Source organism: Macrobrachium nipponense, chromosome 3 (assembly GCF_015104395.2).
Source record: "Macrobrachium nipponense isolate FS-2020 chromosome 3, ASM1510439v2, whole genome shotgun sequence".
In the NCBI taxonomy this organism is placed as follows: Eukaryota; Metazoa; Arthropoda; class Malacostraca; order Decapoda; family Palaemonidae; genus Macrobrachium; species Macrobrachium nipponense.
In genome coordinates, this window is record NC_087202.1 from 4,393,546 (window position 1) to 4,417,166 (window position 23,621).

Below are 23,621 nucleotides of genomic sequence, written 5' to 3' on the forward strand. Positions count from 1 at the left end.
TATTATTATTATTATTATTATTATTATTATTATTATTATTATTATTATTATTATTATTATTATTATTATTATTATTCAGAAGAAGATGAAACCTATCCATATGGAACAAGCCCACCAAAGTGGCCACTGACTTGAAATTCAAGCTTCCAAAGAATATTAACATGCATTAGGAAGAAGTAAGAGGAGGTAAAGGGAAATACAGAAAGAAGAGATCCAACATGTTGAAAAAATTAATTAACAAATTAACTAATAGATAAAAACGCAATCAATTACACGCCCTTCTATCTAAAAATATTGCAACACATGACCTTAAGTCATCATTTCCAGTCCAGGTTCCAGGTCTGGAATAGGTGCGAAAGCTCTCTCTGCCATGACAGCTGAGTTGCAGGTGAAGTGATTTAGGCTGTCACGTGTTGGACCACGAGTAACACGTTGTTCTCGCTTTCACTTAATGTTGGGGATAACTTGACAAGACAAACAAAATATGTATTATCTGTATGATTTAGTTGATCTCTTTTTTTAAAAGGTACGTTTTCTTAGAAGTGAAGATTCTCTGCGTTCAGCTCACGTTAATTCTCTCTCTCTCTCTCTCTCTCTCTCTCTCTCTCTCTCTCTCTCTCTCTCTCTTCCTAGAGTCGCTAGTCTTATTATATTTCGTTTCATCATGAATTTTAATTTTACACCAAATGTCGTCTATCTCTCCATCTCTTTGATAGATCTGCATGAGCCTCTCTTTTCCGCCGGTTTTTGTGTGTGTGTGTGTCCCTTTTTGCTTTCGGTCTGTCTGTCTGTCTTTATGTCTGTCTATCTATCTATCTATCTATCTATCTATCTATCTATCTATCTATCTATCTGTCTATCTATCTCGTTCTCCCTCCCTCGAATTTCTTTATGTGTACTAACACGCGATCACGGGATACTTTATAGTCCGTCTTGGCAGTCATGCAAATGGGGAACAATCAAAGGAACAGTAACCATTCCTAGTCAAAGTAACAGTAACCATCCCCACCTGCAAGTGTGTCTCCTTCCCACCCACCCCCGGCTAAAAGTGACACGCACCTGTACACCTGTCCGGAGCATCTATCCAAACACGTTGGTTTTCACCCTTGAAAGGTCCCTGAGTTGAAAGAACTCAGACTAAGAAATGTGTCTTCTATATCGGTATTGTACGAATAAAGGTGTTTACAATAAGTAAATAATCATGATACGTGCAAATAGATCAGACGTGACGTTGGTTGACAAAACCAAGAAGAAAGTATCACTCATTGATGTCGCAATACCATTGCACACCAGAGTAGATGAGAAAGAAAGAGGACAATTTTGATAAGTATCAAGACCTGAAAACAGAAATATGAAGGACATGGGATATGCCAGTGGAAATTGTACCTATAATCATAGGGACACTAGGATGCATGATCCCGAGATCCCTGCCAAGGAATCTGGAAAAACTAGATGCCGAAGTAGCTCCAGGACTCATGCAGAAGAGTGTGCTCCTAGAAACAACGCACATACTGAGAAAAGTGATGGATTCTTAAGGAGGCAGGGCGCAACCCGGAACCCCACTCCATGAATACCAATGATAATAATACTTTTAAAGTCACGAACAGAAGTAAGAAAGTGAACAAGATTAGAACTGACGCATTACCCAGTATCAGTCTCAGCTAAGATTAGGGTTTTTGATCTGTCAATTACTGAAACTGAAACTAGAAGTTAGGGTGCAGAGTCATCAGTGCGCCTCACGCGATGCGCTGTATGTATTACGCGACGTTCTGTACAGCGTCCTCCATCTGACTTTCCACTTTCTCCTGACAATTGTGTTGTTGTGCAGCTGTTTTGAGGTTTTCTCCTGAAACACCTGGACTTTGGCCAGAATTTTACGTTCGAGTTCCTTCAAACTTATGTTTCGCTATTTCGAAATGCTTTGAACAATTACTTTGGGGTCTAACATAAACGTAGTATTTCCTTTTTACATGCCGGCCTCCAAATACAGAGCGCCTCAGTGGCGTGATCGGTATGGTCTTGACCTGCCCCCTCGGTGGCCGCGAGTTCGATTCTCGGGCATTCCACTGAGGTGTGAGAGGTGTGTATTGCTGGAGATGGAAGTTCACCCTCGACGTGGTTCGGAAGTCACGTGGAGCCGGTGGTCCCGTTGCTGAATAACCATACTGGTTCCATGCAATGTAAAAACACCATAAAAAAAAAAAAAATACAAAGAAGGCATTTCTCCTTTGAAGTATACCGACAGCTTCAGTCGTCGCATAATGCCTACTTGGTCCGTCGTGATTATCGGTGCGTTGACACTGCCTATAAAGACAAAGATAATGTAAGAATGACTCAATCCGCTTAGAGTTCAAACACCTAGCTCCTTTATCGTCCAGAAACACCTGCCACGCATTTGTTCCGAGATTTCGACAGCTGTAAACACCAGCGAGTCTTCAAATAGATGCTAACACGAAAGAAAAGTTCCACAACAACTTTGACCTTTTCGCTTTGAAATCTAAGACACCTGTGAGCTTAAATAAATGCTCGATTGAATTAACACGAAACTGATACTAGACTTGATTCGTAAGTGTATATAACAACCTTCTCAGGTAGTTTGGACATTCAGCTTTTCATTATTCCAATTTATCTTTTTGTTTAGTTTCTTATTCATACATTTCTTCTTAATATATTTCTTCTGGTATATTTTTTACTACAGAATTTATTTTTTGGTTACTACATGGTTTTTGTTTCGCTTCCTACAGGCTTTTAATATTGGTTGCTACATGGTTTATATTTTGGTTGCGACATTTTTTATATTTTGGCTGCGATGCGGTTTATATTTAGGTTACTACGAGGTTTATATTTTGGTTCCAACATGGTTTATATTTTGGTTGCTTGCGGGTTTAGGTTTATATTTTGGTTGCTATGGGGTTTATATGTTGGTTGCTATGGAGTTTATATTTTGGTTGCTATGGGGTTTATATTTTGGTTGCTAAGGGGTTATATTCGGGTTGCTGCATTGTTTATATTTGGGTTGCTAGATGGTTTATATTTTGCTTGCGACATAGTTTATATTTGGGTTGCTACATGGTTTATATTTTGGTTGCCACGGGTTTGTATTTTGGTCGCTACGGGGTGTATATTTTGGTTGCCACGGGTTTATATTTTGGTCGCTACAGGTTTATATTTTGGTTGCCACGGGTTTATATTTTGGTTTCGACGTGGTTTATTACTTGGTTGCTATACGGTTTACATTTTGGTTGCTACGGGATTGCATGTGGGTTACTACGAGGTTTATATTTTGGTTGCTAAAAGGTTTATATTTGGGTTACTACGAGGTTTATATTTTGGTGGCTATGGGGTTTATATTTTTGTTGCTATAGGACTTTATTTTTCTGCTATGGGGTTTATATTTGGGTTACCACGGGGTTTATATTTGGTTAATGCAGGTTTATATTTTGGTTGCTACGGGATTTATATTTTTGTTGCTGTATGGTTGATATGTTGGTTACTACAGGTTTATATTTTAGTTGCCACGCGGTTTATATTTTGGTCACTCAGGGATTTATATTTTGGTTGTTATGGGGTTTATGTTTTCGTTGCTATATTGTTTATATTTTCGTTACTACAGGTTTATATTTTGGCTGCTACAGGTTTATATTTCGGTTGCTACATGTTTTATATTTCGGTTGCTACAAGGTTTATATTTTGGTTGCTACAGGTTTATATTTCGGTTGCTACATGTTTTATATTTCGGTAGCTACAAGATTTATATTTTGGTTGCTACAGGTTTATATTTTGGATACTACGGGGTTTATGTTTTAGTTGCTGCAGGGTTTATATTTTGGTTGATACAGGTTTTATTTCGGTTGCTAAGGGGTTTATATTTCGATTGCCACAAGGTTTATATTTTGGTTGCTACGTGAAAATATTTAGGCCCTGTTGTCACCATTGTTTTGCATATATAGATCCCCTCCAATTTTCAGCGTGTGATATCTGTTATTATTGCCTCTCTCTCTCTCTCTCTCTCTCTCTCTCTCTCTCTCTCTCTCTCTCTCTCTCTCTCTCCAAAATCAGAAGAATAAACTCGTCCCATTAATTGGACCTAAATTTCCCTTCCAGGCGATGCCATGGATTCCAGAAACGGAAAAAGGAGAGCGTCGCTGACCAATTCTGAATCCAGGCGCAGAAGTAACTCTTAATGCCTGAAGATACGTTGGAGATGATGGCTGGGAGGGAAGCTAAGTTATTGAATGCAAGGAGAACAGGTTTGCTGAGGAATCTGAGTACTGCTAGATTAAAGGTGTATTTGTTTCCTTTGTAGACAAGGTTGATAATTAACTTCTGCCTCTAATAGTTTAGTATCTAGCTTTCGACGCGTAATAAGTGGAAAATGGAAAATATTGTCTTAAGCAAGTAACCTCTATAAATTCTTATATAACTGCTTAACTGAGACCGTCGAAGAAATTTAAATGATTCAGCCTTACATATTTTATATAATCAAACTTGTACTCAGTTATTGATATTGATATTTTTTACCTTATAGAAGAATACATATTCTTTAGATTGATATTGTCTAGTGGACTGAAGTTGTGCATGCTGCTTTGCTTAATCTTGCTTGCGTTGCTTTGTTGCCTGATTGCTTTTATCCAAATCCTCAAAGCACTGACAGTGTAGTGAATATTATATATATTATATATATATATATATATATATATATATATATATATATATATATATATATATAAAGAAAAGTTGTACAATCAATAAAAAGATGATATTTTGATGTCCCTTATGTAAATGGAAAGAGCTTGGTTACCTTAAGTTGTCTTCATGAGTATTTGAATTGAGAGAGAGAGAGAGAGAGAGAGAGAGAGAGAGAGAGAGAGAGAGAGAGAGTCTTTTTATATCAACGGTAGAAATTATCCATAAGTAGTCTTTTATTGAAGAACAATAAAAAAGAAGAAAATCAAGTAAAGTAGTGTTTCATAATTTATCACGTGAAGTAGCATTGTGGATGATGTTTTGCTGAGAATGCCAAATAAAAGAATGTGAATGCAATCACATCTCTATTAATCCAACTATATAGCAGGGTCGGCCGCTCTAGTCGACTTTCTCCATATGTTTAATAGATTCCTTGCATCTTCTTCCCCCAGTACCGCCTCACCCATATCCCTCCTCACCTCACATCCATCCACCCATCTGATCCGCTGACGCCTCACACTCCTCTCTCCCCATCACTGTCATGTCCTTAGCTCGCTTGATTGGTTCCAACTCTTCTCTTCTTATTCCATGGACATAGTATCTCCTCTCCAGTAGTGATATTCCAGCAGTCCATTTCACCATCCTCATCTCGGCTCTTTCCAGCAGTCCCTCCTCTTTCCTCTTAAGTGTCCAAGTTTCTGGCCCCGTCATCATCCCATAGAGGATTAGAATTTGTGCAGATGGCAGAGGAAAAATCGTCTCATAGTCATCTCATTTCATCGACGTGCTTTCCGTGCATTTCAGTCAGGGATATTAAAACACAGGTATAATTTGAAGTACAACTTATTGTGATTCTTTATATGGTATGATCTTTAAAAGTAAGAGAAGTCGATGGTGGTTTAAACTTAACTTTTTCAGATATCAAGGTGACAGAAACAATTCCAACACCAGTATTTACGTCTACGACGATTACAACTGAGGTAACAACTGAAGTGATAAGTGAAGTGACAACTGAAGTGACAACTGGCGTGACAACTGAAAGAGTGCCAACTACGAGGCCGGAAATGTAAGTCATTTCAATGTTATTTTCATATAAAAAAAGAGAACATGGACATGAAAAATGATAGTCTTCGTGTTATAGAGAGGTTCCCTGTATCCTGACCTCATGCGGTGTATGGTAGGCTATACTTAAGGTTCTTAGAAGCGTGCCTTCGGCCACTATCTAGCTGCAACCCCTTCATTCCTTTTACTGTACCTCCTTTCATATTCTCCGTCTTCCATCTTACTTTCCCTCAACCCTCTCCTAACATTGATTCATAGTGCAACTATGACCTGATGACCGGCTATCTCCTTGTCACCCTGTCCTTTCCTATGCTAGATATATATATATATATATATATCTATATATATATATATATATATATATATATATATATATAATATATATATATATATATATATATATATATATTTATATATACATATATATATATACCTATATATATATTATATTATATACATATATATACATATATATACATATATATATATATATATATATATATATATATAATATATATATATATATATATACATTATATATATATAGATATATATATATATCTATATATATATATATATTGATATAATATATATAATATATATAATTTAATATATATATATATATATATATCTATATATTATATATATATATATATATATATATATATAATATATATATGTATATATATATATATATATATATAATATATATATATATATATATATATATATAGCATATGGAGGACAGGGTGGGACAAGGAGATAGCCGGTCATCAGGTCATAGTACATTTATTGCCGACGCGTTTCGTCAAGGCTAAAAGAGAAACAACACAAATTAAAAATACATGAAACATAACTTTGACTTTAAGAGTCTCAACAAATATACAAAAAACATACATAAAATGAAAGCAATTTAAAAAGCACCTGCTAGACTAAAAGTTGAAGACTGAGTGATTCGGAAAGAAGGGAGAAGCCAGCGAAGAAAGCCGGTTCAACCCAGATACAACTGTATAGAGGAGGTGTGTGAGTTCACTGGGCACTAACTGCTTAAAATAACAACGACTCTAATATAAGCAGTTCGTGTAAACGGCTTCTTTTTTTCGGCCCAAGACAGAGGAGAAGTCAGTATAATTGATGGTGGTTTTACAAATTTTTGCATGATTTCTGATATTACAAATTTTTGCATGATTTTCTTTTGATATTACACATTTTTGCATGACTTCTGATATTAGAAATCATGCAAAAATTTGTAAAACCACACCATCAATTATACTGACTTCTCTGTCTTGGGCCAAACAAGCCGTTTACACGAACTGCTTATATTAGAGTCGTTGTTTATTAAGCAGTTAGTGCCCAAGTTGAAACTCACATACCTCCTCTGTGCAGTGTATCTGGGTTGAACCGGCTTTTCTTCGCTGCTTCTCCCTTCTTTCCGAATCACTCAGTCTGCAACTTTTTAGTCGAGCAGGTGCTTTTTAAATTGCTTTCATTTTATGTATGTTTTTTGTATATTTGTTGAGACTCTAAAGTCAAAGTTATGTTTCATGTATTTTTAATTTTGTGTTGTGTCGGCAATAAATGTACTATCACCTGAGACCGGCTATCTCCTTGTCACCCTGTCCTTCCATATGCTGTGGCCTGCTTGCGCCAACGTTTTCTGTCTTATACACACACACACACACACACACACACAGACACACACACACACACATATATATATATATATATTATATATATATATATATATATATATATATATATATATGTATGTATGTATGTGTGTGTATGTATATACATATATGTAAATAAATTCTCCTGTTAAAACAGGATACGTCTCAAGTATAAAAGGCCTATTAAAAACAATTAGGTTTAAACTAGAGTGTTTTAATGGGCCTTTTATACTGATATATATATATATATATATATATATATATATATATATATATATATATATATATATATATATTTGTGTGTGTGCCAGTGTTTATATTTATGCTTGTAAATACATATGATTTTAGTACGGTTAAGCATCGTAATGCTGTTCTAAAGCATCGTCAATTTCCGTCCACAGGCCTTGCACATCAGCGGACGGGACCGTGTACCACCTGTATGAAAACTGGTTCGAGGACTGCCAACGCTGTTATTGCGAATACAGTTTATTGGGATAACCGCATCGTTAAGAATTGTTACAAAAGTGTTTGGGATTACTACTGTTCCCCAAAACCTCACAGAGATTGTGTCGTCGTTGGAACCTACAATTCGGGATGCTGCGATGAATATTTTTGTGACAAGTAAGTGTTTTTTTTTTTATGGTAGTGATTTGAGATCATGTTATGAGAGGAAGAGAGCTGGTAGTTACGGTTCTTTGCAGCGTGCCTTCGGCCTCTAACTGCAACCCCTTTCGTTCCTTATACTGTACCTCCTTTCATATGCTCTCTTTCTTCCATCTTACTGACCACCCTCTCCTAACAATTGATTTATAGCGCAACTGCTTCGAGGTTTCCCTCCTTTTACACTTTAGAACCTTTTACTGTCAATTTCCGTTCTTAGTTCAGTTCAAAATCACCTTAAGTCATTCCTTGTTTCTTTACCGAAGTAAAAATGATTCTCCTTCTTCTCACCTTAATCCCTTTTCTATGCGGGGCTGCCTTTTTGGATGATACCTAACCTAACCGAAACAGAAATGATTAATCAATGAGAATAACTCTTAGAAATCAACATTAGGTAGTCATGGAACAGTTTTCGGTTAGTAGACTCTTGTCTATGTCTCGAAATCTAGAATTCACCTGATTAGAATTAATAAATTCCCATTGATTTGCAGATATTCATAGAATAACTCTCACAGCCTAAAGATCTCCTTCCATGCCAGTTCCTCAGAGTACCCTCCATAAACATTTCTTAGCCACATGTCTTGGTTATTTTCACATGTTTGTGGTTTTAACCCATTCATTAGGTATATTACCCTTTGTTATGAATTTCCATGTTCTGTGCAAGTGTTTTTTTATACCTTATATGTATCCCAGGTACTTGTGCAACATCCTAGAAAATGTTGAAAATCTTTCTCTGGCATGGCCGACCACATGAATTAACTCTTCGCATTTCCCCTCAGTACAACATGCAGATCGGACAGGGGTCAGTACTACGCCATTGGCACACCTGGAGCCCAGCCTACGAGCCTTGCAAGAAGTGCACCTGTCAGGCAGACGGAGACGCCACCAAAAACGAATGTATCGCCAGAAACTGCCCCGATCCACCAGATTCCAATTGCCGGCCACTCACCCTGCAGTTCCAGTGCTGTCCTTACGACTGGGATTGCTCCGAGTAAGGCCTTTCGAATGTTTATATCTGTCATTCCCTTGTGGTAACGATCAGGAGCAGTTTTACGTATTGTCATCTTCTCGTGCTTCTCTCAGTTATTATCCAAAAACTTTCTTGTTCGTCAAAAGAGTTTCATGATCAATAATTAATGTAAGATCTTGTTATTTTCATGAGGTTTTATCACTTAAGGGAGGATGAACATCACAATAGAGGTTGCAGCCGTTATAGCTTACTCGGGATGCGTGCAAGATTCTCCCCCTAATGAATAAGTTGTAAACATCATATTCCTAACTTAACGTAAATTAAAACGTGCTAAAGTCTACGGTCAAGCAGAGCCTTGTTTTGCCAACGAAAATTAAAATGAATACGCTATTTTTTATTTATAATAATTTTTCTGTACTGTTTGACATGTACGTTGTTTGTCTTTTACATTTCATTCTAATAGATAAATCATAAATATCCTATCCTAAAATTCCTTTTTAAGCTCTTCCACCCTTTCCTACCCCCTTAACAACAACAAAGTAGTAAGCGAAAATTATATGGGTTTTAGCTCATGATCGAAGAATGAGAGGAAATGTAAAATAGCACTGCAGCTGACTAGCTACATATAAACTGGCAAACTTTAAGTAAGTAAAACAAGGTTCAGCTTGGTAAGTAATTAAATTTAATTCTTAAAACGCGAAATGTGAGTAACGGTGTTATTGCTATATCATCATAATAAAGACAAGCAAAGAATATTAAATTCTATGAGTAATAGATGGAAAGATTGTTCTAAATATTAAAGAAAACCCATGGAAAAAAGATGACGAAACAGGGAATATTCATTTGTTAATTCAGTATTTTGAGAAATCTATCGTCATTATTACTAATTTTGGCGTGGATGTGAACTGGCCGTAGAGGTCAACCGTATACCTCTATTGGCGAGTTTGTAAATATCGTTTATACTTTGTTGATGAAACGGAAAAATTAGCCCTGCATGCAACTGCAAAATCATCTGCTTATTACAAAATCATCTACCATCATTGAGTATATAAAGCTTCCCACTCCTGAATGTTTACGTTATCTTCTGTAATATAAAATCAGTAATCGATCTTTCTTGTTTGTCCGCCCCGTGTGGGGAACAGGGTATTATGGGGAGGGTCAGGGAGATAGACACATACACCCTGTTCCTGCAAACCTGTTTGTCCGGTCCAGTCAGGTGGGTAGGGGAGACATGACGTGCAGCGTAGCGCGCACCATCAAGCTCGTTTTTTCAGTATATTTTCAATCAATTTTAAATAGCAGTCAGTTCATTTGAGCTGCCATTGGTGAGGCATATTAATATATGTAATTTCTTTGTGAAAATTACGTCTGAAGAATATTACTCGAATGGTTTGGGTTCTGAAAGAATTCGAAAGCGCCTCTAATTTATCAGAATGGTCTTGGACCTGCCACCTCGGTGGGCCGACCGAGTTCGATTCTTGGGCATTCCATTGAGGTGTTAGAGATGTGTATTTCTGGTGACAGAAGGTCTCTTTCGACGTGGTTCGGAAGTCACGCTAAGCTGTTGGACCCGCTGCTGAATAACCACTAGTTCTATGCAACAAAAAAAAACACCATACAAACAAAATCTGTGTCAATATTTATTTATGAATATGGCATAGATTATGCACTTTGTTAAATTGTATATTTATTTCACCATTCTCGCTTCTTATTTTTATTATTTTATCCTCAGTTGGTCACAGCTAAAAGAGTAGTAGTCTGCTTTGCTAAATAATCTTTAATTCATATGCCACTTCATTTTTACACACTTAGAATAATAATAATAAAAAAAATAATAATATACTTTGGTAGAAGACCCTCTTTTAGGCAAAGCTGTTAAAGAGAATGGCAGAATTAAGCGAGTTGCTTTTATATATGTTTCCGAGTAACTGGCCAATATTCATATTGGGACTTTCTAAAAATTATGAAAATAATAATAATAATAATAATAATAATAATAATAATAATAATAATAATAATAATAATAATAACGTCACAGGATTGCCCAATGAAAAGTGAGGTACCCGGTTCTTCAAGCCAACCGAATGCAATAAATAGAGTGAATACATCTGACACAGACCATTGCACTCAGCGATCCCGTCCCGAAGATGGCCAAACGAGGTGGCCGAAACATGTAGACGCCTTTTAAAAACCAGAAACGAAGAAATAATAATAATAATAATAATAATAATAATAATAATAATAACTTTCAGCTCATACTTAATCACGACGCCAAGGAAATGGGTCAGAGGGCAGGAAGCGTCCGTCTGCATCTTCCTCATCGGCTCACCAGACATCACATTGAATTTCTCGCTCAAAGACAATTCGGAGGTTGTGTCCCAGGTCACCCTAGAACAAACGGGTAAGTAAGATCTCTCTCTCTCTCTCTCTCTCTCTCTCTCTCTCTTTGTTTTTCTTATTTTATTTTTGTTTGGATGTAGATATCTTTCATATGGTAATATGATTCTGTATAGTTATTTTCCTTAGATTAAAGATAAGACTTCAGGTATTGATGTATCTGTTTTCAAACTGGAAACACTCCAATAACCATACTTCGGATACATTATTGTACCATGGAATTATAGTGGGCCTGAAGAAACTTTTCAAATGGTTATTTTTAAAGATACAGTGGACCCCTGTATTCGCGTTCTTGACATTCGCTGACTTACACATTAGCGGGTTTCTCTTTTTATGGACCATATCTACCATTATTCGTTGGAAAATTAGCGTATTCGCGGTATTTTCTATGAGAAAATGTCCACTAATTCCTGGATTTTGTCATCAGTTTCATATTAATAAGCACTTTTTGTGATAAAACTATTAAAAAACCAGGTGGAAACATTTTTAGTGCGTTTTTCCTTGAGTTTCAACTAACAAAATAGGAAGTTTTCAGCATTTTTATAGGGGTTTCAACTATTTGCGGTTTCTAGCTATTCATGGGGGTCTGGTACGCATCCCCTGCGAATACGGGGGAACACTGTAGTACCAAATATAGATAGGAAGCCCCCCCTTTACCAGAGGGAGCACGACAGTAGCCGCAACTAGTATTGATTTAAGGCCTGAAGAAAAGTTAATGAGTATCCGAATTTGAAGAAGAAGAGGAAGAATTCCGTGCTTTATGCTAATATATATAGTTTATGGATATTCTTTGGTTGGACTGTGGTAGTGTATGACAAACAAATCTGAATTTCATTAACAAAGCATTTTTCTCCTGTACAGCTGCAAGCGGATACCACTGTGTGAATGTGACAGTTCCCAGCAGCACTGGGTATAATTCTGTGCTTGAAATTTCTGGAGAAATAAACACTGCGTCCATCTCCGAAAAACGCGACCTGATTCTTGTGTCCCTCACGCAGACTTTTATCCAAACCGACAAATATCTGTACATGCCGGGCAGTTAGTGCAGTTCCGCATCCTGACCATTACTGGAACAAGAGCTCTCGTTTCTTATGAAGACATTCCAGAGATATGGATCAAATCGCCTAGTGGCAGAAGGTTGACGCAGTGGAAAAACACCCCCAATCCAGTTGGACTGCTGCAGTTGGACTTCCAGTTAGCTGAGGAGGTGGAAGAGGTGAGGATTTCTTCGAAGATCAGATAAGACATTTGCATGCCTTCAGATACTTTGATATTACTTTACAGACGAATGAGCAGTCTTGATTTCGTTGAAAGAAGTACAGGGTGGCCATAAAGTCCCAGTACCATTAAGAGTATTTATTGCTCAGAAACCATATAACAGAGTAAAGCAGTTTTTTTTTTTTTTTTTTTGTTTTTTTTTTTTTTTTTTGTAGAATGTTCTACATTTCCTCGAAAAAAAAAAAAACGGCATTAATCTGTTATATGGTTTCTGAGCAGTAAATACTTGTAATGGTACTGAGACTATGGACACCCTGTGTATCCCTAGTGAGCATACTCTTACAAATCTTTATCAAGCCACTGTTGCTCTCTCGCTGTTCAATAACGATAGAACAAAGAGTCATCGGAAAGACTGGAGAACAAGTTTAAGGTGAAACTGAGAGAACTTATGATTTCATTCTTTGCAGGGCACTTACCAGATTTTCGTGAGAACCGAAGAGACAAGAGCATCGCAGAGTTTCAAAGTGGAAGAATATGTGTTGCCAAGATTCAGCCTCACCATTCAGCCACCCCCTTATGTCTTGGCAACCGACACAGAAGTCGTTTTCTCTGTATGCGCCAAGTGAGTATACTTATCACATTCCCAGTAATAAATAAACAATGTCTCAGGGATTAGAATTAGGAATTTTACTTCATAGATCATGAATGATGAAGTCCTGTTAAAATTAAACATATACATACACACAAACGTACATCCATAACAGTGGTTCCCAAGCTTTTTCCGGTCTTCACCCACTTTTCATAAAGGATACAAGTCCAACCATAACCCATGTATGTAAAAAACCCATGGTTTTATGCATACATATCCTCAGATTTTGGCGCTCTGTATTCATGATCTCTAATATATAATATATATATATATATATATATATATATATATATATATATATATATATATATATATATATACACACACACACATATATATCTATATCTATATCATATATATATATATATATATATATATATATATATATATATATATATATATATATATATATATATATGAATAAATTGATCACGAAGTATATAAAAAAGTGATGCTATGTATAAACTAAAGGGTTTTTTTGCCACGAAGGAAAAAATGAAAAATGGAAAATTTTTGTAAAACTTCATGATATTAAATTGTATATGCTCCCGTGTTGTTTTTTTTAAAAATGTACTGTTTTTCTGGAAGAATCACTTGTTTTACTACGGGTATCGTTCAAGGTGTGGCTAGCCTATGGCGACTCCTCGTCTCTGTAGAGTGAAAATCTGGTAGTGTCAGTTTGTATATTAAGCCTTCTTTTGACTATGGTGTTCTTTGTAAAAATCAGTTTGCCTCAGTAAAGGGTCCGAATAGGACCGAAAGTACTCGGCTATGTCGCTTTTCCTTTTTTCCTTCGTGGCAAAAATAGAAATAAAAAACTTTATTTATATATATATATATATATATATTTATATATATATATATATATATATATATATATATATATATATATATATATATATATATTTATATATATATATATATATATATATATATATATATGAATAACTAGATCGCTACTATATAAGACGTGATGAAAAAAACACAATAGCACATATTAACGGACATTACAGGTTTGACAAAAGGTCCTGGTCACTTTTAAGAAACGAAAAAAACGCCTATGGGCTAGATTAAAATTTAAAAGCAATACATTTTGGTTTAGGAACATAGAGGGATATACAAACGGACAGTATACAAAATTAGCAAAATCCCGAAGGATAGATTAAGATTTAAGAGCTGCAAAACACACTGGGTCAAAGGCAAGTTAATTCGAAAAACAGTACACTTCGTATTAGTAACGTGGGTGGGTGCTGTAAAATCTTTAATCTAGCCCACGGGCGTTTTTTCGTTTCTTTAAAGTGACCTGAACTTTTTTTAATCCTGTAATGCCCGTTTTTATATATGCTTACCTGTACTGTGTTTCTCATTGTTCTGATCAGTCTTGCCCTTAGTAAAAGGTTGGTAAGACCGAAAGATCTCAGGCAGTTCTCGTATTTCATTTTCCTTCGTGGTATTACTTTTAAATATATAATATATATATATATATATATATATATATATATATATATATATATATATATATATATATATAGATATATACTGCATGTGTATATGTGTTATTCTTATTTAATTAACCCTTTTATATATTCATTCCTATGTCATACTTTCAACAGTAAGTACTGCTACTTTTCCCCTAGTGGGAACAAAGATTCATTGTATACTTTAGCACCAGGTCGCCATATTGAACCACTTAATCTAACGTCAAAGATATCACTGAAAGAAGACAGACAACGAGTTCGTCAATCACCGCCATAGAGTTTAAAGAAAATTGTTCAATTACAACATTGAAGGATCCTCATTCTGAAATTTCTTCTCAAAAGGTACACCTATGGTCAGCCTGTTAAGGGGACTCTTAAGCTGTCTTTGACCAGGCCCTATTATTATTATTACTACTACTACAATCAACCAACGTTTGTATATGTGGAGAAGGTACGCTTTAACTTGTTTTTCAAACAAAAGATTTGCTGTTTTCAAAGTAAAAAAATAAATTTATATACCAGAAACGAAAATCGTATCGAATTGATCTCATTAGCAGACAATTTAAAAATGGAGATGAACTTATCCAGTCGTCCTGTTAGTGGTACATATTTACCTCCCTTTATGACAAAAAATCATTGATAAACCTGAAAAATCTGTTCCTGTCTCAGTTTTTATTATTATGGTACTCGTGCGTGTTTAAGCTAACAAAAAAATGCACTTGAATGTGTTCAGACTAGAATAAATGTTAATGCCCTCAGAAAAAAACATTCTGTGAACAGTTTATTGTTTTAAGGTTACTATGCAGTACGACGGATGATTTCATGTCCTCAAAACGATGTGTACATACCTGCTCTTGATGTTATAAAATATTTTTTTCTTGTTATTTTTAATGGATTCTATTAAAGCCTGTTCGTTGAAGTGAATAACTGAAAATTTATATTTACAAATGGAGGATTTGCTCGCCTGAGTAAACTCTTTTCTTAGTTGTAAGATTAATGTTATTTTAGAAAAATTAATTCATTTCATCTTAGATATGCTTTAACTACTACCTTAGACACTCAGCGGTTGTGATGAAGTCAGTGTAGCAACGGTTAACATTGGTTACGTCGGATATCAAATAGAAGTGAAAGGTTCTTTTGTCGAAGAGGGAACAGGCAACGTCGCGAATGCCACAGCTTCTGTGGAAGTGCAATACGCATCTTCCATTTTAGAAACCATCACCCCTGAAGAAAACGTGAAACCGGGACTGCCGTTTAACTTCAGAGTAAGTCGACTGTCTTCCAAATTTTTCCTGCAAGCTTAAACACTACACAAGAATAACTATCTACACAACATTGTTGGTGGACTTCAAGATATCTTTACACCACAACTTTGGCATTTACTATTTTTCTGTTCTACTTACAGCAGATATAATCCTGCCTGTGTAACCAAAAACTACACAAGTAACAATTGTTTAGAGCATTGCAAAATCTTTTCGAACTTTTTATAAACTTCATTTTCCTGCAATATGGGTGATAAATATAATACTCCTTTTTCAACAGTTCATAAATGACTTGAGACAGTATTTATTTTAAACAAATACAATCTTCTAAATGCTGATTCTAATGCTGAATAATTTTTTAACATTATAACTAATATTGTACGATGCACCGTAGTCTGTATCTTTACATTACCATTTTTATGGCTGTACACGTTGGAAATATGGAAAAAAAACAATGCGTGATCCGACCTCCAGCTTACTAAGTGCGCATGCTTAAATCTACGGTCAAATAGCCCGTTGTTTCACCAACGAAAATTAAAATAAATTCGCTACCTTTTAAGAAAAATAATTTTTCCATACTGTTTAGTATGCACATAATTTTGATCTTTAACTCAAAGCAAAACACCTTGTTCAGACCTTTTTAGGGTTTCCTAGCCCCCCCACCCCCAACAACAACAATAACAATAACAGTGTAGTTTGTAGGCTTACTCCCCGAGAAAGCGAAAAAATTAACGAATGGAGATATGTGTATCCCTCAAGATTCTGTCCATTCTTGGGAACTCCTGTAGTTTCTCTCATACTTAAAACAAATAAATAAATAAAAATAAAATTTTAAAAAAGTAATCCAAATCGCCCGCTGCTGAATCCACCTGAAGATAATTCAGTTATGTTTCACGGATGCAAAGATAATTCAGTCGTGTGTCACTGATGCAAAGATAATTCAGTCATGTCTCACTGATGCAATAATGTTAGTTTGCTTTAAGCCCAGTTCGAATACATTAATCTCCACATTTTCCTACACAAGTTCTTGCTCTATGTTGAGTAACAATTGTGTTTAGTATCATTATATAGTAATCTGTATTACTATGTAAAAGACAAAAGCAAAGCCTTCATCAGTGTTTACATTGAACGTTTTAAACGTCAGCACTGATGAGGTACGGTGTTCGAACATCTAAGCTTTTGTCTTTAACATAGTAAATATAGTTTACTATATATTCGCGGATTTGCATTACACGCTATTGCATTTCGCGATATTGTGAATCTCTTAGCAACGTTAGTTTGATCATCATCACTTGATTTGACTCAAAAGAACAACGAAACGGATCTGACAGCTGGAGAAGTTGGCGGCCAGCTATAGATTGGTACAAAACGCTGGAGCTGAACAGCACGGTAACATTGGCTTACTTGTGGATGGATCTCTTGGTATAAATACCACCATTTCTGTACCTTTTCTCATTCATCTACCTGAAGATAGAGACAGCAGCAGTCTCTGGAATATAGTATTTTCTCTGTATATTTTGGCGTTTTTATGGGGTCCTTTTATTAGATGGAATTCTGTTGTTTCAGAACATTTTTACCAGTCATATATATATATATATATATATATATATATATATATATATATATATATATATATATATATATATATATATATATATATATATGTATTGGAAGAGGAAAATGTTAAAGAAATTGGAGAGCTTTGAAATGGTAGATAACGCTGTACCTAGCTGACAATGTGTCCGGAAGGGTTTCTGCACAAGAGGTACATAAAGGACTGTCCAGGTGACACGAGCAACCTGGCCGTGTCCCTTCGAGACAGTTGTTTTATAATAATAATAATAATAATAATAATAATAATAATATGCTTTATTTCAGCTTAGGGCCAGATACATTGAATATACAAAAAACAAACAGTAACATACACAATCTAGATACATGAGACATGATAAAAAAGAAAAAGAAAACGAATAATCGGCACTTATCCACAAAATAGCTGAGGTAGCATAAAAGCTAGTAATCATAATACTGGTAATAACAGTAATAATATTGGTGAGAAAAGAAAAATATGCATTGATAGTAATAACAGTTAGTGCACAAATTATATAACTTAAATTTCAACTAGGAGGAACTTAGGTGGTTACAGTAGTCAGGTCCAGAGAGCTAAATACAAAAATTGAATGAAAAAAAAACCTTTAACTTGATAGTAATCACAGTAATAAATAAAAATAAAAATAACAGCAATAAATGTAATGACAAAAACTGCCGATGACATCCTTTAGGGGACAAAGGCCTCATTTTCCCATCTTTCCCACAATTTAGATCTTCTTGCTTCATTCCTTACGATGCTTTGTATGAGCGAGTTGCTGCTGTTTCTCACTCCGGTTACCAGACTGGACATTGTTCGCCTAACAATGATTTCTAAATTGTCCAGGAGGTTTTCTATGAACATCTGTGGCGGAGTGGTAGCGGGATGTTTGTGAGGCCATCTCAGAATGTCATTGTGCACAACAGTTATGCGTCTCATGGTCTCTCGGGCATAGTTCGTCCAGAGAGAACACCCATAGATACTGTAGCAGTACGAGCGGAAGAGTTGCCAGGTGCACATAGTTTACAACGCCTCTGTTCAATGTCTGCCGTATCTTTTAGGTCGTCGGTGATAATGTGACCCAAATACGGAAATTCGTGCACAAATTCAAGCCGATGGTTTCTGAGGAAAATTTGTGGTTTTGCAATATGCTTAAGCGATCTCGGGAGCAGCGACATGCACTGGGTCTTGGTATCGTTGTAGATTATATCAAATTCCTCTGCATATTGGTGGCAAGTGTCGATGAGTCGTTGGAGACCTTGCACTGATGGGGAAATCAGAACCATATCGTCGGCGTAACAGAGGTTGTTTATAGTTGTTTCATTGACGGTGCATCCGATTGGGAGTGAGTTCAGTTTGACATTCAAGGGATCTGTGTACGTATTAAACAGGTATGGAGAGAGAATGCCCCCTTGCCGAAGCCCTTTAGGGAGCCGAAGGTGTAAGATAATACGTTACCCCATTTGACACAGAATTGCTGTGTGGAGAACCAGCAATGCAAAATGCCAATTAGATACAGGGGTGTGCCCCTTTTATGCAGCATCAGGAAGAGCTTCAGGTAGTTTACTCTGTCAAATGCTTTTCTCACATCTACAGGTAGTAATTCAGCAATTCTTTCAGTATGTAGATGCAGGTGTCGGTTGAGTGGTTTGCTTTAAACCCGAACTGGTGGTCAGTGGTGTGTAGAAAGGGGAGAAGTCTCACTAGAAGAACAGACTCAAGTATCTTCAATGCGATCGTTGTGATTGCAATCGGCCGGTAGTTGTCAGGGTCAGCTGCATCCTTTAGCTTGTTTTTGATTAATGGTATCAAATGGACTAAGAGTAGGGAGTCTGGAAGAAAATGGTGAATTATGCACGCATTAAATAGGGCAGCTAGCAATATGTAAATTATTGGATGGGAGAATTTGAAGGCCTCTGCAGGAAGACCATCACAGCCGGGTGATTTATTATTAGGTAGGCTGTTTATGGCATCGCTGATGTTACCTGGCGTAATACGGTCTGCAAAATGAAATTTAATGTTGTCAGTAAGGAGGTTATCTACATCCCTTCTGGAATCTTGATCATTTATGCAATTCAGGATATTGTTGAAGTGATCACCCCACATACTTGCGATAGCTTCGTCTCCGACTGCTTCCCCTACTCTCTGTGATAGCTTTTTAGTTTTGGGATTTAAGGACTGGATATCATTCCAAAGACGAGGATAATCACCAGATTCTAAGTTTCTAGACATTGCATCGGCTCTTAGTTGTTTTTCATTTAACCTGCAGTGCTTAAGAGCAAGTTTGAACTGCGCTCTCACCTGTCTCATTAGTAATGCAGTGTGCCCTTCCCTGGGGTTACCATTTTGCCTCCACAGTAAAAACATTTCTCGTGAGTATGTATACAGATCTTTAACCAAGTCATTCCATCCAGGTATATTACGAGAATTACCTTGATGAAATCTGTTGGCAGTCCTGCCCGAAGCAAACATAGCGGAGATTATGTTCGAATAGAATTCATTCAGGTCTCTCCTGTGGTGGTCATTTCTACAATTTGTGTTAGTACAAAGTAAGGCGTCTGCCGGTTGAACTATTGACCGCAACCTGGTTTCAATAGTCGCCCTAAATTATCTGGTTTTCTGTTGGTTTTTAAAATCCCAGTTTACTGCTGGTGGGCGAACAGTTAGGGGGTTCACGGTAGGGAGGGATTGGGTACTGAATGACACCTGCAATGGGATGTGATCGTAGCCCATTGCAAGATCATAGCGTATATTGCAGGTCATAATAGAATCATGAAGTTGTGGAGATGTGATGCAGTGGTCCAGCCAGGAGGTTGTAATGGCATCCACTCTATTATGTACATATGAATAGGAGGAGGGAGGGAGGAGCATTACATCGCTAATTTGGAGAGCATGATTTTGACAGAAGCGAGTAAGTTCATTATAAAATTGTTTTGTGGGGTGAGAATTAAGGTCCCCGATTATACAAATATGATCAGCAAGAGAATCATGAATAATACTGTGTAACTCCCCTAGGATCATGCAGTAATGATAAAAATTGTTGTTATTTTCCCATGGCATATAAACATTAATAATTAGGATTTTAGAGTTCCCTACTGTCACTTGAAGCCCCAGCAATCTGTCACTCCTGTAGGTCATCACCTTTATATATTGTCTAACGATTTGTGCCACAGGAAAGAAAGGCCCCCTTTCGGGCGACCGGCTATGATTTGATCTGTAACTTGCATCGATGAAATCGAGAAGGTTCAGAAGTCTTCATGAATTGAATCGCAGATGGCAAGGTCATGTGGCCAGAGGAGCATTTCTTTCAATGCAATGATACCTTTGAAGTTTTTGCAGAACATGTTTATGAGAGGAATGTTCTGCTTGAGGCCAAAAATATTCCAAGAGATTATGTTTAATGTATCCATGGCTACTCACGAAGATGGGAGATGAATGCGCTGATCATTTGGGCGAATGGGGGGTTAGCCAGGGGGAGTGGGCAGTCACTCGGCGGAGGGGGCTGACTGGCACTTGCGGTGGAAATGACCTTGGTTGGAGTGTCAGTAAGTTCCCCTGGGGGTGGTTGATCCCGGAATAATCTTGAAACTAATATATTAGGACCGAAATTCTCGCCTTTAAGAACGTCGAGGTGTTGAAATAGGCAGGTAATCCTGTAAGCCACTTTATGTTTAATCCTGCATGGGAGTTCGTGAGAGATGAGTGGGTCAGAGCCAGTGAAAAACTTGACTCTCTCCACTATGGCGTCTACGTGACATCTCTTCTCAGGTGTCGGGCGGGGTGAAACATGAATGGGGAGGGAGGGAGAAGAGGTTGGGAGACCAACAGTCCCCTCGGAACGGTCTACAGGAGACGGGGGCACTTCCGTGTTGCTGGGAGGCGAGGAAAAACTGGATGCCGCATTCGTAGGAGTCTGGTGGCTATGCTGCGATTGTCTATCGATCCCTGCACATCCCTTTGATCGCATCCCAGATCCGTGTGAGGTTATTTGTTTCCACCATTTTGAGACTGTTTAGGGATTCTTGTAGTCGTTTGATCACGTCCCAGATTCTTGAAAATTTATCATTTGTCTCCTCAATTTTTTCCGAGTTTTTTCCAATTAATTCTGAGAGAGATTTTGCTGATTGGAAGGCAGTTTCTGCCGTGTGGTACACCGCAGGTAGGCTTAGGTCAGCAGGCCCCTTTGGAGGCAGATTGTAAGGGTCATCGGCGTAGATTTCCACCGAGCAGGTCCTTAGCCACTTAGTGATATATGATATTTTCTTGTGAGAGGATAAGTTCTTCGCGGATCGCTCCTTGAGAATGCTCTCTGGTATCAGATCTTTGCATTTCGTAAAAGCAACGTTGATTTCCTCATCGGAGAAGGCATCACTGACAGATTGTATAGCGGACTCGACATCGGAACGGTTCGATTGGTATTGTATATACCGGTAGGTGCCAGGGTCACTTGCGCAACGGTTGGAGGTTGGTCGGGTGACATTTTTGTGGTAAGGGAGGGGTCAAGCACTAACACATACACTGCATTCTTTTACCCATTTCCCTGGACCAATAGGCCTCGAGTAGCTGTGATTTGAAAGATTTTGATTGGAGCAGAAAGAATATTAGTATATCTGGAGTTGCACAACACTCTCCGACTTACACGCCGGATATGACGTGGAGACACTATTAACACATTGTTTACTATAGGAGGTATAATCACCAAGGGCGAAAAACCCTTCTTTTCTGTGAAGTAACACGAGAGAGACCTCCAACACGTCCGCCCCCACACACGCCTCATAGGATTTAGAATGGCTTTTCTCCTGCAGGTGAAGGTGACTAAACCAGGTTCTTCGACGCCCGAGGGCGTAATTGTTTCAGTATGTGGGGGCTATGGCAATCCTTGTAAAGACTACTCAGCAGATGAATCCGGAATCATCAACGCCTTCATTCCTTCTCACCTTTTTGTTGACTCCTCATATTCCTATATTTGGGTAAGTTCAAATGTCATTAGATATGTAAGCCTAACATCAGCGACAAATTCAGTTCATGTCGTCAAAGTACAATTACTTGGTAGCTGAAGATTGACGTAGTAGTTGTAACTAGTTTTTTGTAAAATATTGAAAGTTTTTTAGTAGTTGCTAATATTCCGTTAATACTTTTGAAAAATTTTGTTTAAAACTGTTAGAACGTTTCCCAGTAATCAGAATGTTAACAAATGCTACCCTTGTAACAAAGTTACATAAAAATTTAAATCACTGTTCTATCACTTGAAAGCTGTATTGCTTCCATCCAGAGTTATAAATAAGCAAGTAAAAACGCGAAAAAGTTTCTTCAGCGTAATCAATTTCTGTGTACAGCCATCGAAATAGATCTATCTTTAGGTGGTTTCGGTAAAATGCTGTATGAGCCACAGCCATAATTCTCTCAGCCGGCCATGTTGGCCTGTGTTGTTGCGTTACCAGAAGCACAATTATGGCTAAATGTAACCTTAAATAGAATACAAACTACTGAGACTAGAGGGATGGAAATTGATATGTTTGATGATAGGAGGGTTGGTGATCAACATACCAATTTGCAGCCTTCTAGCCTCTGTAGTTTTTAAGATCTGAGGGCGGACAGAAAAAAAGTGTGGACTGACAGACAAAGCTGGCACAATAGTTTTCCTTTCATAAAACTAAAACATGAAAGAACCATAAAACTACTCCATGGAAAACAAACTATAACATTTTATTGATAAAAAACAGCAACTTAGATGGGTTTTTTTCTACTCCCAGAGTTGATTATCTGGACTATATCCAAAAACACAAAATTTTTTGAACGAAAATGAACAAATTCTAAGTTAACTTGACAGCATTCACCCTAAAGTACAATGTGGAACCATTATTTGTTTAATGTCATCACTGTGATATTCCAATGTAACGGCACTACTTTCACAAAAATTTCTTGATATATCACCCCACTGCTTGATCCTCATAGCCAGGTAGTGCTGTCAGCTCACCTCA

The 23,621-nt window shown here is 37.0% G+C and overlaps 1 protein-coding gene across 1 annotated transcript in view; it reads left to right on the forward strand.

The window, feature by feature from the left end:
• Nucleotides 1–5,134: 5,134 nt before the first annotated feature.
• Nucleotides 5,135–23,621, forward strand: part of LOC135222112 (alpha-2-macroglobulin-like protein 1) — a 44,487-nt gene continuing 26,000 nt past the window's right edge. Inside the window, 10 exon segments of the mRNA XM_064260282.1 lie at nucleotides 5,135–5,752; nucleotides 7,820–8,039; nucleotides 8,858–9,069; nucleotides 11,301–11,449; nucleotides 12,307–12,480; nucleotides 12,483–12,661; nucleotides 13,131–13,285; nucleotides 15,133–15,241; nucleotides 15,846–16,055; nucleotides 22,446–22,610. Coding sequence (XP_064116352.1) covers nucleotides 8,864–9,069; nucleotides 11,301–11,449; nucleotides 12,307–12,480; nucleotides 12,483–12,661; nucleotides 13,131–13,285; nucleotides 15,133–15,241; nucleotides 15,846–16,055; nucleotides 22,446–22,610 — 1,347 coding nt within the window. The 5' untranslated portion in view covers nucleotides 5,135–5,752; nucleotides 7,820–8,039; nucleotides 8,858–8,863.